The sequence below is a fragment of the Sitophilus oryzae genome, unplaced genomic scaffold (assembly GCF_002938485.1).
Source record: "Sitophilus oryzae breed Bouriz unplaced genomic scaffold, Soryzae_2.0 scaffold_1436_pilon_pilon, whole genome shotgun sequence".
Classification (NCBI taxonomy): Eukaryota; Metazoa; Arthropoda; class Insecta; order Coleoptera; family Curculionidae; genus Sitophilus; species Sitophilus oryzae.
Window position 1 is genome coordinate 1,598,907 of NW_022146100.1, and position 14,718 is coordinate 1,613,624.

General features: G+C 31.6%; 1 protein-coding gene across 1 annotated transcript in view; it reads left to right on the forward strand.

Moving 5' to 3' along the window:
* Positions 1 to 14,718, forward strand: part of LOC115876415 (lachesin-like) — a 234,423-nt gene that overhangs the window by 189,560 nt on the left and 30,145 nt on the right. The window contains exon 6 of the mRNA XM_030892194.1: positions 64 to 183. Coding sequence (XP_030748054.1) covers positions 64 to 183 — 120 coding nt within the window. The remainder of the gene's footprint in view (positions 1 to 63; positions 184 to 14,718) is intronic.

Sequence of the window (14,718 nt, forward strand, 5' to 3'; positions counted from 1 at the left end):
AATATGCTTTTTATACAATATAATATAGTTTAGTTTATTTATTGAAATTTGGTTCAATTTCAGTTCATCCAGTAATTCATGTTCCAAATCAACTAGTGGGAGCGCCACTTGGTACTGATGTGACATTAGAATGTTACGTGGAAGCTTTTCCAAAATCAATTAATTATTGGGTCAGGGATACAGGTAGGTAAAACATATTTAAAAATAGTAATTTTATATATATACTGGGTGAGTCTTAAATAAGTGCAAATATTTTTAGGGGTAGTATATTTCGACCCCAGAAACCTGATTATGAGATTTTTTCGCAAAAAAATTGAAGATTTGGATTTAAAAAAAAAACATAATTTTTTTTAGTATTTAGTTAAAAACATTCTCAAAATTTAAGCAAAAAATAATTTTTTTGGAAATTTTACTTTGAAAATTTCCAAACTCGGTTATTTTGGATTATTGTTGTTGTTCGTAACCATGTTTTTTAAGGAGAACCAGCCCTGAAAATATTTGCACTTATTTAAGACTCACCCTGTATAATATTTTTTACGTCTATTTCTGTTTGCTTATACATTAAATTAAACTTATTTATTTTTATACTGTTTAAAAATATTTATATCCTAAACTTTGAGAAAAAGAAAGAAATAGTGAGGGAAATGCATAAAAAAGAAGAAAAAAGATTAAACGGCTCAGCCCTCAACAACTCGTAACCGTATACACCAGCGTACACCAGTGCAGACACGCACACTCACACTCACACAACCACACCTACACTAGTGCACACTGATGTAACAGCCTTCAGGCTTCATCAGTACGGTAAGGAATCAGGAAGCGAAGAAACCGATCCCAAAACACAAAAGACCAGGAAGCAAACGATGCAACGAGGCACCGTGTGTAACCCAGGAGATGGAAAAAAAATGATGAAGAAACGAAAATAAAAGATGGAAAATAAAAGGAGCAAACGGGAGCCTAAAGCCCCAATTTGCAGCCAAGAACCAGAGTCGCCCAGGATTGTGGGCTTCGTCCAGAACAGCCGCGGAGCTTTAGTCTGTCCAGAACAGCAAATGGGGCTTTAGGCTCCCGTTTGCTCCTTTTATTTTCGTTTCTTCATCATTTTTTTTTCCATCTCCTGGGTTGCACACGGTGCCTCGTTGCATCGTTTGCTTCCTGTTTTTTTTTGTGTTTTGGGATCGGTTTCTTCGCTTCCTGATTCCCTATCGTACTGATGAAGCCTGAAGGCAGTTACATCAGTGTGCACTAGTGTAGGTGTGGTTGTGTGAGTGTGAGTGTGCGTGTCTGCACTGGTGTACGCTGGTGTATACGGTTACGAGTTGTTAAGGGCTGAGCCGTTTAATCTTTTTTCTTCTTTTCTAAACTTTCAGGTGACATAATCGCTGCCTATGATAATAATAATAATAATTTATTTATAAATACATATAAATAAATAGTATACGTCAAAGACTTGTTCGTAAAAAAAAAGTCAAAGACTTGTTCTTATAAATATTATTTAAATCAAAAACATAAACTGAGTATAAACAATATTAACAAGGAATAATCAAACGGCAAACCCTTAGATACAACCTAACCTAACTAAAACAAAGAGAAAAGAAACTTGGTATTTCATCTCTCCGTATAAATTCTTGAATTGAGAACAATATCAGCAAACGATCTGTCCTTCATAATTACCCACAGACGGATTTGTTTTTTAAAAACATATACAGAGAAGACCAGGCTACTTGTAACATAGCAAGTTGCCGAACGAATTTACGTGTACCCAATTTGCGTTCGTACTCGAGATTCACTGCCCGCTAGTCGGCTAGTCAGGCAGTACGCAGTTGCAGTTGTGCTTGGATGGGTCGGTCGTGACAGACTAGCAATACGACGCGAGGAGTGCCGAGTATTTATTATTTTCATTTTAAGTGTTTACCTTCACTTAAGGTAACATTTAAAATAAAAATACTTAAATATTTATTATTTGAGTGTGTTTACATGCCAAAACTAAAAATAAATAAATTCTCTAAACCCCAAAAAAAAACTAAAATATTACTCTATATAAAAAAAAAGTTATAACAAGTGTTGAAAAAGACCACCTTCTTGTGCTAGACAGAAGCCTAGGCGGTCGTAAAATCCCCGTCTGACATTGGCTAACATATTAGGGCTAATAGTTTGGAAAGCCTCTGGTATTTTTACTTGAAGCTCATCCAGATTATTAGCCCTATTATGACCATTCACTTTGGGTTTTACATAACCCCACAAAAATAAATCATTGGGAGAAAGATCTGGTGATCTAGCGGGCCACAAAATAGTTCCATATCCACTAATTAAACGGTTGGGAAAAGTACTGTTCAAATATTCTTGAACAATACGGGCATTGTGGGCAGGACAACCACCTCAACAATTTGATTGACAAATGGACACTTGCTTTAACTCCTGTTCTTCATTAATCAACACATCAGACTTTTTGTGTTTTTGTGGGGACACGCACCCATGTGTTTCAAAATTATTAATAACTCTTGATACAGTAGGTAAAGATGGAATTGGCCTGTTTACAAAAGTTTGTGGAAAAATTGTTTGTATATCCCGATAAGACCTATTTTGGAAATACCATTTTACAATTTGAATTTTCTCACGAACTTCGTAAACATCCATTATTTTACTTAAAAAATAAATTTTACACGAGAACTGTCGCGGGAATCTATGTATTCCTTTTGGATATTAAAACACGAATAAATACAAATTCTGAAACATTCTTATCACATATCGACCTATTTTTATTTTATCGCATTTTTTCGCCTGCTTTTTATCCGGCGGACGGGTATACGCTAATTCGTCCGGTTCTGCCTATGTTACTACTACGGTGGTCCGGTCTGTATATCTATATTAACACTTTCAAAACTTTACGTTTTACCTCTTGCGGATTATTTTCTGACAGAACGAGTGTCAGTTTGTGTAAAACCCGTTAGAAAAAAATGCACGTCTCATCATTAGCAACACTATACAATCTAAAATTAAAAAGAAAGATGATTGATTCTTATTAATAATTATTACAAAAGGCATCTTGATTCGTCATCGGACCGGAATTATTTATTTTAATTAGATTTAATTTAATATTTTAATTTTAATTAAATTGCAACTGTCCCTTTCCCATCATTTAGCTAACAACTTCGTGTTTCGAAAGACATATTATTTCAAGCAAGGCGGATAATAAACAGTCCAATTGAAAACCAGTAGCAGATGATATCCAGGGAATGCTATAGTTAATTACAACTGGCTCCGATATGTGCGAATGTGCACCAAGCCACACACTAGAAATAGCATACATTTGAATAATTAACTTAGTTTGAAACAAAGAGAAGTTTTGCGAAAGTTTGCGTTAAGATTACCTGAAGTATATGAGCCTATCTTCATATTACCATCTTGAGTAATTTAAATTTTCAAACTTAAAAGACAGGCGTTTAATATCGTTAGCAAGACGAAAAATGCCTGTTTAATAAAAAATAATATATTTTTTGTTAACTAGTATCTTAAGGCGCATTCTCACGACTCGCCTAGTTTTCAATCAATGAATCAAAAATATATTGTAATTTTGAATGCAACGAACTCTATGAAACACTCCACTGCAAAAACTTTTTCCGTAATGCTTTACTTAACTTGATTCTTCGCTGAAACCAAATTTAATTTTCATATTTTCTCCAACCTCCTATAATGCATTTGAAACTAAACAGGAAACAAAAATAACATTACAACTAGTTTTAAAACTTTTACTAACATTAAGAACTTTACATGTTTCCTCTTTGTATAGTTATCAAATTATATTCATGTTCATTTTTTTTTATTTTATTTTGGAGCAGAAGCGAGATTTAATTTTATTTGTTGCTTGTGGATTGGAGAAAACAACAAAATACTCTGTCTTATATTTTATTTTATTAGATTTATTTTATTGTATTTTTAAAATTGTGTAATTTCATACTCTAAAGAATAAATAAATATTACTAACTAAAATATATTAATGGCTTTCCCAGTGTAATGCAGTTCTATCATCAATTGCATAAATATTTATATTATATTATACAGGGTGAGTTTTCTATCATGTTCTCTATGGGTATCTCGGAAAGTACTTTAGATATGTTTTTTTAAATGGAAACCATAGTTGACTATGACTTCATAAAAAGCGCCATTTTTTAAGCTTTTCAGCGATGTAAGCTATACTTAGATATAGAGTTATAGCCAATTATTATCATTTTAAAATAATTTCACTTAGTTAGCCATGGACACAAGTTCAATCATCGTTGCTCTCAGAAATGTGAAATTGTCACATCCAAACTTCGTAAAATAAAATAAATAAAATTTATAAATATGAATTTATCAAAAAAAAAACTTAAACGTATTATGAAAAATAGAACCACCGAACGGAAAATTTTTAGTATTCAAAATAAAAAAAAAATATAACTTTGTCAACTCACAAAAAACTCATAGCGAACATATTATAATAAAATAAACCAAACAGAACCTTTTAAATATTCAAGAAAATTATTTTTAACCAATGGAAGAACTGTTTGTATACTGGCCCTTTGCGTCATACTAGAGGTTATACGAGGGCCAAAAATGGTGTACAATAAATACCAATTTTGGGAGAAAAGTATCAAAAATACCAAATTATTTTCAAAAAAATACCAAATTAGAACCAAAAATACCAAATTAGTATTATTCTTTTTAGTATCTAAAGAATTTAACATATTTGGAGCTTTAGGGCCTATTCATGTCAAACTACGATAATTAGGTCAGAAAAACATTAGCTTAATTCGAGTTCCAAAAAAGTACGGTTCTAGAACGGTTTAAAACAATCGCACAGTCTAATTACGACTTTGAATAAGAAGACTAAGGAAGGAGCATAATGCTATCCATGTATTCATGCATTCTGGTCGGAAAAGCCACCATAAAAGCTCTCTAGGGTGGGGATCCTTGACAGTTCTGTTTGACGATTCATTTGACACATTTGAATTTGATTTGAAATTTTGTGGATTTGTCAGTCTTTACGGAGCTTATTTTATGTTATTTATTATTTATTCTACTACTGATAGTTGTATAAAGGTAGTAAATCTAGATGGAAATTGTGGCAGAACTTAAATTAACAGTGACACTATCGCGATTTATCGAAAAAGACTCTAAAATAGTTGGTTGTGTAGCGTGCGGTAGATCTCGGCAAAAATTGAGTGAAATAATGGAACAACTTTTCGCTAGTAAGTGACTATATAATATACATACGTGTAGTAAACCGATCATTTATGAAATTCACTTAAATTAACTAAATTATATATTTTTCTTGCATTTTAGCTTTTATTTATTACTTGTCAAAGATTAGATGTCAAAAGAATTTAGATACGTTAATTTGACTTACCTGCTTCAGTAGCGTATCGGATGTTTGTGTTAATAAATACTTATTATAACTTATCTATTTTTATTAGAATTATATATTTTTATAACAATTTTAATAACTACCAACATTTATTCACAACGTAAAATAAAACAACAAATTATTGAGTCTACCCCACGCCTACCCTACATCATAGTTTTACATTTTTTAAATAAAATTAGAACGACACTGATAAACCGGAATTTAAGTCGGCCATATTTGAGGCCCATCGCGGTGTACCTAAGATTTTTGATATGCTCCTTCCTTAGTCTTCTTATTCAAAGAATTACGACAATCATTCCTGTCAAAAGTTGCAAAAAATCATATTGTGCCAGTGTTTTGAACCGTTCTAGAACCGTATTTTTGGGAACTCGAATAAAGCTACTGTCATGACACGTTTAAACAGTCATTTTAACGGTTCCATTAACATCGATACTTTAAAAATATTTGACTGTTAAAGAACAGTCCAAAATTTCAATCAAAACAATATAATTTTAAATGATTTTATATTGGTATTAATATTAATTACACATCATCAGTTCTTGATTTTAACATATTGTTAGATTAGTATAGCAAAATCGTAGTAATTAATATTAACAATGCTAATGCTACATGCCGATGCCGGTGTTATTGCATTTTTACATTTAAAAAATAATTGGTGATATGTATTTCCTAAAATTTAATTCCGAAAAATATGAATATTTATTTGCATCATTAAAATTATTTACAATACCATCAAATAAAATTTAAATTTATGACTACGTTTGCACAAGCCTTACTATAAATATTTATAACATTTAAACGTATTGTTCTTGTTTAAAGCAAATCAAATGATGTGTGATGCATATAGTTCGTTTTTATATTCGAGAGTAACTCAAATGTTAAAAGCTAACTGAATATTCATACCATCAAACAACGATACACATATAAACTTTAGTTATTTTAAATATAATAAATTCCCTTCTCCGCCATCTCTCATTACTTCATATATTTTTTACTATTACAGTTGAGGGTTGGAACCTTTGGTGTTACACAGCAAAATAAAAACACTAAATCACCACAATACACCAAAACACTTTTACTTTTACACTGGACGCGCGTTTCGCTAACCATGTTAGCATCATCAGCAGATGATTATAAACTGTCAGTTTATAATCATCTGTCAGTTTATAATCATCTGCTGATGATGCTAACATGGTTAGCGAAACGCGCGTCCAGTGTATAAGTAAAAGTGTTTTGGTGTATTGTGGTGATTTAGTGTTTTTATTTTGCTATTTTTTACTGGTTACTGGCATCTTCTCTCGATATCCAGCCAATTGTATTAATTTGAGCATTTTTAAGACAATTATATGGACACAATAAACTCTTAACAACTATGCCTGAACTAGACTAGAACTATCGGCCTACAGAGTAGATTTACAATTCTTATTACTTGTACAGGGTGGGTCAAATTCGACGCTTTTAAATGGAAACACCCTTTTCTATAGGAGATAGACGAAAACTAATATCGGTGTCTGGAGCTCAATTTTCATCAAAAACATGATGGTGAAAACCGCACATCAATATCTGTTACCGTTTCGGAGATACGGGGTGTTTTTCAAAAATGTACAATTTTAACAAATCGCTGTAACCTTTTTGCTATGGAAAATGTTGTATTTCTGAATGAAAACATTTCCAAAGCACCTTTTTACGTAGAATTTAATGATTTAAGTATAATTTTTTTAAAATTAATAATTTAAGAGTTATCAACAGAAAATTTGATTTTTTATTTGGGACACCCTCTATATTTTTAATTAACCGAAAATAATTTAAAATTACCTTTCCAAAAATATAGCACACTTGATATTTTGTTATAATCCCCTTCGAAATACAGAATTTTTAAAAGTTCGCCACTTTTAACTAGTAGGCTTTGGACCCCTTATTGACGATATGCCCTTAATGGAACTCGAAAACATATTTTTTCAGCAAGACAACGCACCGCCTCTGAACGCTGAAGTTATCAGCAAATTTTTGCAGCCAATTTCAAGAATAATTGAATAACTAACCAGGATCCCAGCCGTTGGCCGTCGAGGCCGCCTGACTTAGTGCCCATGGATCTAATCCTATGGATATATTTGCGGAAGAATAAAGGTTCCCTATTCTTCCGTATAATCTAGCCAAGAACTAGAAATACTTAGCAGTTGTGAGAGAGTATCTTTCACCCCCACTGAGTTAATGAATTCCGCGAGAAATGTTCAAAAACTGCCCGGTCTGTCCATAACAGAAGACGGTCGATATGTCACACCTGTGAACACCTGTAGCAAAATCTCATGTCTTGGTTTGCTATTTATTTTTATTGTTATTAGATATAGTTTAAATGTGTTGATGTTGGTTAAATATATTTTAAATTGTTATAAAATTCTGCATCTCTGATAGCAAATATTATTTTCGTTTTAATTGATGCTCACAGCTAGAATTTTTTTGCATTACAGCCTGTGCCGTTCAAAGCCTACTTATTTAAAGCGGGCGATTTTTTTTACTCTATACCTCGAAGAGGAATCAAGCAAAATATCAAGTGTGTTATATTTTTGGAAAGGTAATTTTAAATTTTGAGAACCTCCGGCACCAATAGATAATCCACCGCAACTACTAAACAATTACTCGAATCTTAGAATTTTGAGAACCAATTTTGAACACCACATACATATTTTCTTATAAAATGAAATGAAAAATTCAAATATATACTTGCAATTTTTTTTCTCGAACACTGGATCACTCTCTCGGCCATCCTGCATGATAAACCCTCTCTATATTAAATTTACTAATTTATTTGTAAGGTAAATATACCACTACGGCGAAAGAGACATTTTAATTAAATCATGTCAACCTCTTTTAGGAAGCTCTAAAGGAAGAAAAAAGCCTGAAAAATCTTGCCGGTTTGAAACGTCCCATTGAATTTTTGAGCACGCTTAGCAAGCATTAAGTGCAGTTATGAAAGGTTTATTAAAACAGTTTCGACATCACATGGGCTTTTTATTTTTTATCACTGTACGCTGATGCAGTCTCTTGCGTTGCAATACGTACTAAGGGATAATTTGTTTTTATTAAATGTCTATGTCAGAATTTGTGTACATCCAACAGACATGCAAGTATATTTAATATTTTAAAAGTACGTACAGGCACTTTTATGTTGACTTCCAGTTCTTTTAAATGGCAATTTATATATAACTTTTTGACATTTTACCATTTAAGTGATAAAGGTAAATTACGCCAATAGAACTTTTTAGTTCTATGGGTCAAGTTATTTTTATAAAAATATAAAGTTATTTTAAATAAGGCCGAAACGACGAGATGTGTATTTTGAAAATACAAACACCTAAGGAATTATTAGTCTATCTAAAACCATGGAAAGATTGACACGTTATGTTATTTCAAATTAGTCTGCGGCTTAACATCATAAGTAGCGATGGGAACTATCGAATGAATTAGACTATCGAATGGTTAATGAATGAATGATTTCAACTATCGAATGGTTTTATTCGAATAAAATCCTTCATTCATTTGTATACTAAAGCATATGTGACAACCTCGCCGTGCGACTAAATGGTTATCGTTGAGCCACGACTATGGAATGCATTTGATAAATGAAATTTAGTATTCGTTTGATTTTTGTATGCGTCAGTGTATTATTAGTTCTTCCAAATTTTTATAACTTCGCCGTATAAATACTGTGGTATTTTTGCGTTTATTAAAATAGTTAAAATACTAAAATAGTAGTTATTTTTTAATTTTATTTATTGACGATTGTGTGCATGTGCAGGTGGTCAAAATTTTTCCGAAAATTTGTGTGGTTTTCCGTAGTCCGATCTTTCAATTATTTAATTTTATATGGTATATGGTCTATTTTTTAATGTGAAATTTTGAGAAGTAGCAATTTTTAAGAGAGATGAGATAAACTTACATTTAATTTTAAAAATACATATTTGTATTTTAGATGTTTTAATAATATGAATTACTTGAACTTAATAATCATATTTAAGTAATGTGGTTGTATAATCATATTTAAGTAAATGGTTATCGAACTCAAACTATGGGGTGAGAAAATTAAAATGAAAGTTTTACACGTGCCAATTTAAAAAAAAAGTTAACGATGTTTGTATTTTGTTTATGCTAATTCTCTTACATTTAGTTTTTTGCGAAGAAAAAATATTTCATTTATTTTTTAAAGTAAATGCCAGTAAAAGTAAATATAATTTTTAAATAGTAATATAAAGCACCTAATAATTTTGATTTCTAGTTTTTTATTTATATTTTCCTTCCATTACACTGCATGCTTAGAAAATTAATAAATGTTTATATTTCATGATTTTAAAATTTGTTGTTAATATAACAAATTAGTTCTGTAATTATTATTATTTAATAAACCAACGTTGCCAAAAAATTTAGAGACTATATTATTTTTAAATCGGATCTAATATAAATAATTTTGACATCTAATTTGTTGTTTATATTTTGCTACTACTTAAAAGAAAATATTTATATTAAATGATTTTAAATTTTGTTGTTAATAGGTATAACAAATTATTACTGTTATTATTATTTATTAAACCAGTCTTTGCTAAAAAACATTAAAAATAATTTTCCTACATCCAAAATAACAAGTATTATTGCAGTGTAACAACAGAATATTAATAAAAAAATGCAGAATATATAGACATACTATCCTAATTAACTAAAGCCAAACAATAATATTCTTTGCTAATATCAACTAATACCAAAATATGGCAACAGCGCCTTTCATAATGTATTTTCTGTGTAAATACTAGCACCTCAATAAAAAAAATAATGTGTCCTTATCTATATCTGACTCCGCAAAAAATCAAAGATGCCGGCTTCTTTCATAGCATTGCCACCGACCGCTGTCGGATTTCTCGGAAAGAAACCTACGTCGCCGGGCGACAACGAAAATTCAGTTAATATTTTATTATAATCGATCCTGACGAATGAATGAATTTCATAAATGAATGAATTTTATAAACGAATGGTTTTTGCTGCCGAATTACTAGAATACAATATTTCAAGGCAGATGACGGATCTATTCGATAATTTTTATTCGAATAGTTTTCAACGAATGTTTTCTTACTAACTATCGAATTATTCGAATGAATTGCAACTATCGAATGTTTCGATAGTATTCATTCGATAGTTCCCACTACTAATCATAAGGGCTAAAGATTACAGTAGTAGGCTAGGAAACAAAAAGAGTTAAATTGATTACGTCAAAACATCAAAACGTATATTTTAATTTTATTTTAATTATTATTTATTCATGTTCGTTTTTGATTCGGCCCTATAAATAAAAACACAGACCGGTGACTATCAAAGTAAGTGGTATACAAGAAGCCCCACATATTCATAGCAAAAATAAAAAAATAAATTATTTTCAAGTAGATATTTACCATTAGAAATCAAAATAATTATTAAAATTTTTTAGAAAAAAAAATTATCATCTACTTTGTTTTATTCTGTAATTTTCAATTCTTAATAAAAAAAGTAGAAAATGAAAATTGTTAATTTTTTTTAACGGTAATTCATTTGTTCGCCTATTGAGAATAACTTCACTAAGTGAAAATAATTTTAGGGTTTTAGTTCAATAATTATCAGGATTTTTACATTAACTTTTAGTTTAGAGAAAGTTATTAATTATTAATAAATGCATAATTAATGTTAAAATTGGGATACAATCTTTTCGACCGCGGATTATTGTTTATTCATGTATCCCAACGCTCCATGAATTTTATTATTTCTTAATATTAATATTTAATAGGGTTAAATATTTTTTTAAGTTGTTGTCTTAAAGTGGCACAACGCGGGCGGAAGCCAAACTACCCGTTTTTAGCTCTGTTTTCAGGGCTCTGTAAACATTATAAATATTTGAGCTACAGTTCCGGGAGCTAGAACTTTTTTTAGTAAATTTTTTGATCTTTTTGGATCTTTTTTTTCAATATTTTTCAAGATATTAAAGAAACATTTTTTTTTCACTTAATTGTTAATAACTTTAGTATTTTTTTGCAGCGCTCTTTCGGACTTTTCTTTATACTTTCTAGGTGACATTACAAATCGAATGACACCGTAGTTCACGACATTCGTAGTTCTTTGAGAATATTGAAAAATTTTACTAAAAATTCTTCACTACAATCTTACTACATCCTAGGCGACAGCCTCTAACATGATAATATCTCCCGTTAGAGAGAAGATAGAAAGTTGCGATTTGGCGCTTATACACACACCGGAAAAATCTAGGGATATCATTTTATTAAAGTTAAAAATAAATGTTTTGAATAAACAACCACATATTTGTAGGCCGATTCTTTCTACTTCGATTGAAACGAAGTAGTCACACTAGTTATTTCTAAATTTGGGATATTTGCAGAAGTGTTTATGCATTTTTGTCAAATGTATAAAAAGCACCTAGCATCAATTGTTCGAATTTAACCTGTACTGGCTATGTTTTTATGATAACTGGCCAGAATTCATTCAAATAACTCTGTTCAGTATTAAACGACATTATGGAGCGTAGACATCTTAACAGAGACGAAATGCTAAGGGCCATGGGTTGCTCGAAGCTGGAATGCGCCAAATCGACGTAGCTAGAGCATTAAATACAACGCAAAGTGTAATATCGCGATTAAGTGCACGCTACTGTGAAAGTGGTGATGTTGCTGAAAGGCACACAGGGCGACATCGTATTACTACCCCTCAGCAAGATCATTTTTTAGAATTAAATGCTTGACGCCGACCGACTCTTACAGCACCAGAGCTTAGTTTAATTCTCCAGGAAACATATAATGTAACCGTTAGTCCTGACACCGTTCGCAATAGATTAAGAGAGGTCAACTTATGAAGCAGACGCCCCTGGAGAGCTCAACCCTTAACGAGAGGAAATCGAGAGGTACGATACTTGTGGGCTCAAGATCGTGTTCAGTGGTCGAATGAACAATGGGCCAATGTTCTCTTCACGGATGTGTCACGCTTTGGAATTTATCCGGATTCGAGAAGGCTTAGGGTATGAAGAGAACCGGGAAATCTTATTCGGTTAGATCATGTTCAGTAAGTGCACCCTTGAACAGTTATGGTCTGAGGAGGAGTCCAGTTAGGCCGAAAAACCGATCTCGTTTTTCTTGAAAGGTTCCTAACAGGAATCACATATCGTGATTTAATTCTTGAGCCTGTCGTGTTACCATATGCCAATGATTTTGGGAGAAACTTCATTCTCATGCATGACAATGCACGGCCTCATACAGCCAGAGTGGAAAGTGAGTTTATCAATGCTCATCAATTAAAGATCTTACCCTGGCCGGCACAATCTCCTGACCTCAACCCCATCGAGAACGTATGGGACGCGGTCCAAAGAAGCCTCAAGAAGAGATCGACAGCCTGATCAGGAGCATGGAGAGACGATGTAGGGCTGTAATGAACAGTAGAGGAGGCCATACCCTTTATTAAGCAAAAATGGTTTTATCTTTTTTTTTTAATTCACAGTTTAGAATAAAAAAATTGTGTGTATTTTTTTGAGTTCAATAAAAATCAAGGTAGATTTGAAAAATTCGGTAAATTTCGCATTTTTATTTCCAATACGTAAACTATTTTTTAATTTTAATTTTATTATATCAGAAATGCAAATAATAAAATTACTGACGATGGCTGGATAAAATTGTAATATCCCTAGACTTTTCCGGTGTGTGTATTTGAGAAATTTTGTGCTCTACTAACTGTACAAAAAGAGACATAACCTGTTCAATTTTTTTATACAAAAGCGCAATATCTATTTTGACAATAGCTATATGATAACAGCGTTCTTTAGTTATCATGAAAAAATCTATGGAAACAAAATTTATACTGGAGATTATTAAGAAAGAAAAACTCTTTTAAACGAGCCTTATTTAAATAAAAGTAAGTTTGACTTTTCCCCTCCACTTTATTTTATGGGATGAAGCAAAATACGCTATATCAAAAAAATTACAAACTTTCCTATTGATTATAATAGCAGTATTTGAAAAACCTGAAGCATATTTTTCAGAAATCCTTTATTTTCTGTTTGGCCATCACAAATAGCGGACACTTTTCGGACTTTAAAAAAACCGAAAATTAGTTTCCAGAGATTTCCCTTGGTCGATTTACTTAATCGTCCATTCTTAGTTGGCTTAGTACAGTAATGCAGTCTTTTTCACTACAATACGTAGTTAAAAAATATTTTATTAAAGCATTTTATTAAATTCCTATGTCAGAATTTGAGTAATTCTGGAAGAAACTCCGTTTATCGGTCCAAGTTTTCTTGTAATTTCGACTTGACTAACCCGTAAACTTACCAAAAATAACTATAACCTTTCCAAACTGTGTTATCCCCTTCCCGATACCTTAACTACGGCCGACTGATTGTTTCTGTTTAATTACCAAAGTTAGTGACAGGTCTAAATGTGCGGCCGGATACTCATTTGTTGAAGTTTGAATGACGCAGACGGTCGTAGTAACTGAATTTGTCAAATATAGTTGAACACCTTGAGGCAATCTTGTTTTATACGGATGCACGAAACAGACAAAACAACAGCGGTATCACCGAGAACGTAGGAAAAGGTAGAGTAATGAGGAGTTACGACTTTAAATTACTTTCAATTTTCTTCTTTTTTTACTCTCTTTATAATTTAGTAAGTTTCCTATTTCCCCGCTACACCACTTTGATGTTTCTAAAGATACTAAAATACTGCCAGCTTTTATTGAACTGTTCACTGAAAAAAAGGATCTCTCAGTCTAAATGAATATGACTTTGACCCAAAAGATTGGCGCTTTTCAATGGGGCCAAGAACGACGTTTCTTTGCCCAAAGCATTAACTATCTTTTCATAAGCTTTAAAAAATTACTTTAGAGAATAGAAGAATCTATCTGTCCAAAGTATTTCACTCTTGATCCAAAATGAATATGCAAAGAAGTTCTTGCTACAAGAACAATATTCTCTTTGATTCATGCAAAAATTCTGGATTGAAAAGGGACATTTCTTGATTAAAGAGACACTTTTCTTAAACCAATAGCGAATACTATTGACTCAACTAAAATTTATTTTGATCTAAGAGAAGTCTATACATCATATACAGGCATATTACGAGGTATATTATTTTCTGATAAATTTAGGTTTTCCTGGTCTGTAGTAAGTAAAGTGATATCATTTTCCTCGATAGTAGTTATTTCTGCTTCTTCACTTCTTGGTATTCTTTGGGGTGGTTCATCACTCTACACATTACAAAAAAATGTTACATCACGATTAATCAAAGTAAAGCAAATAA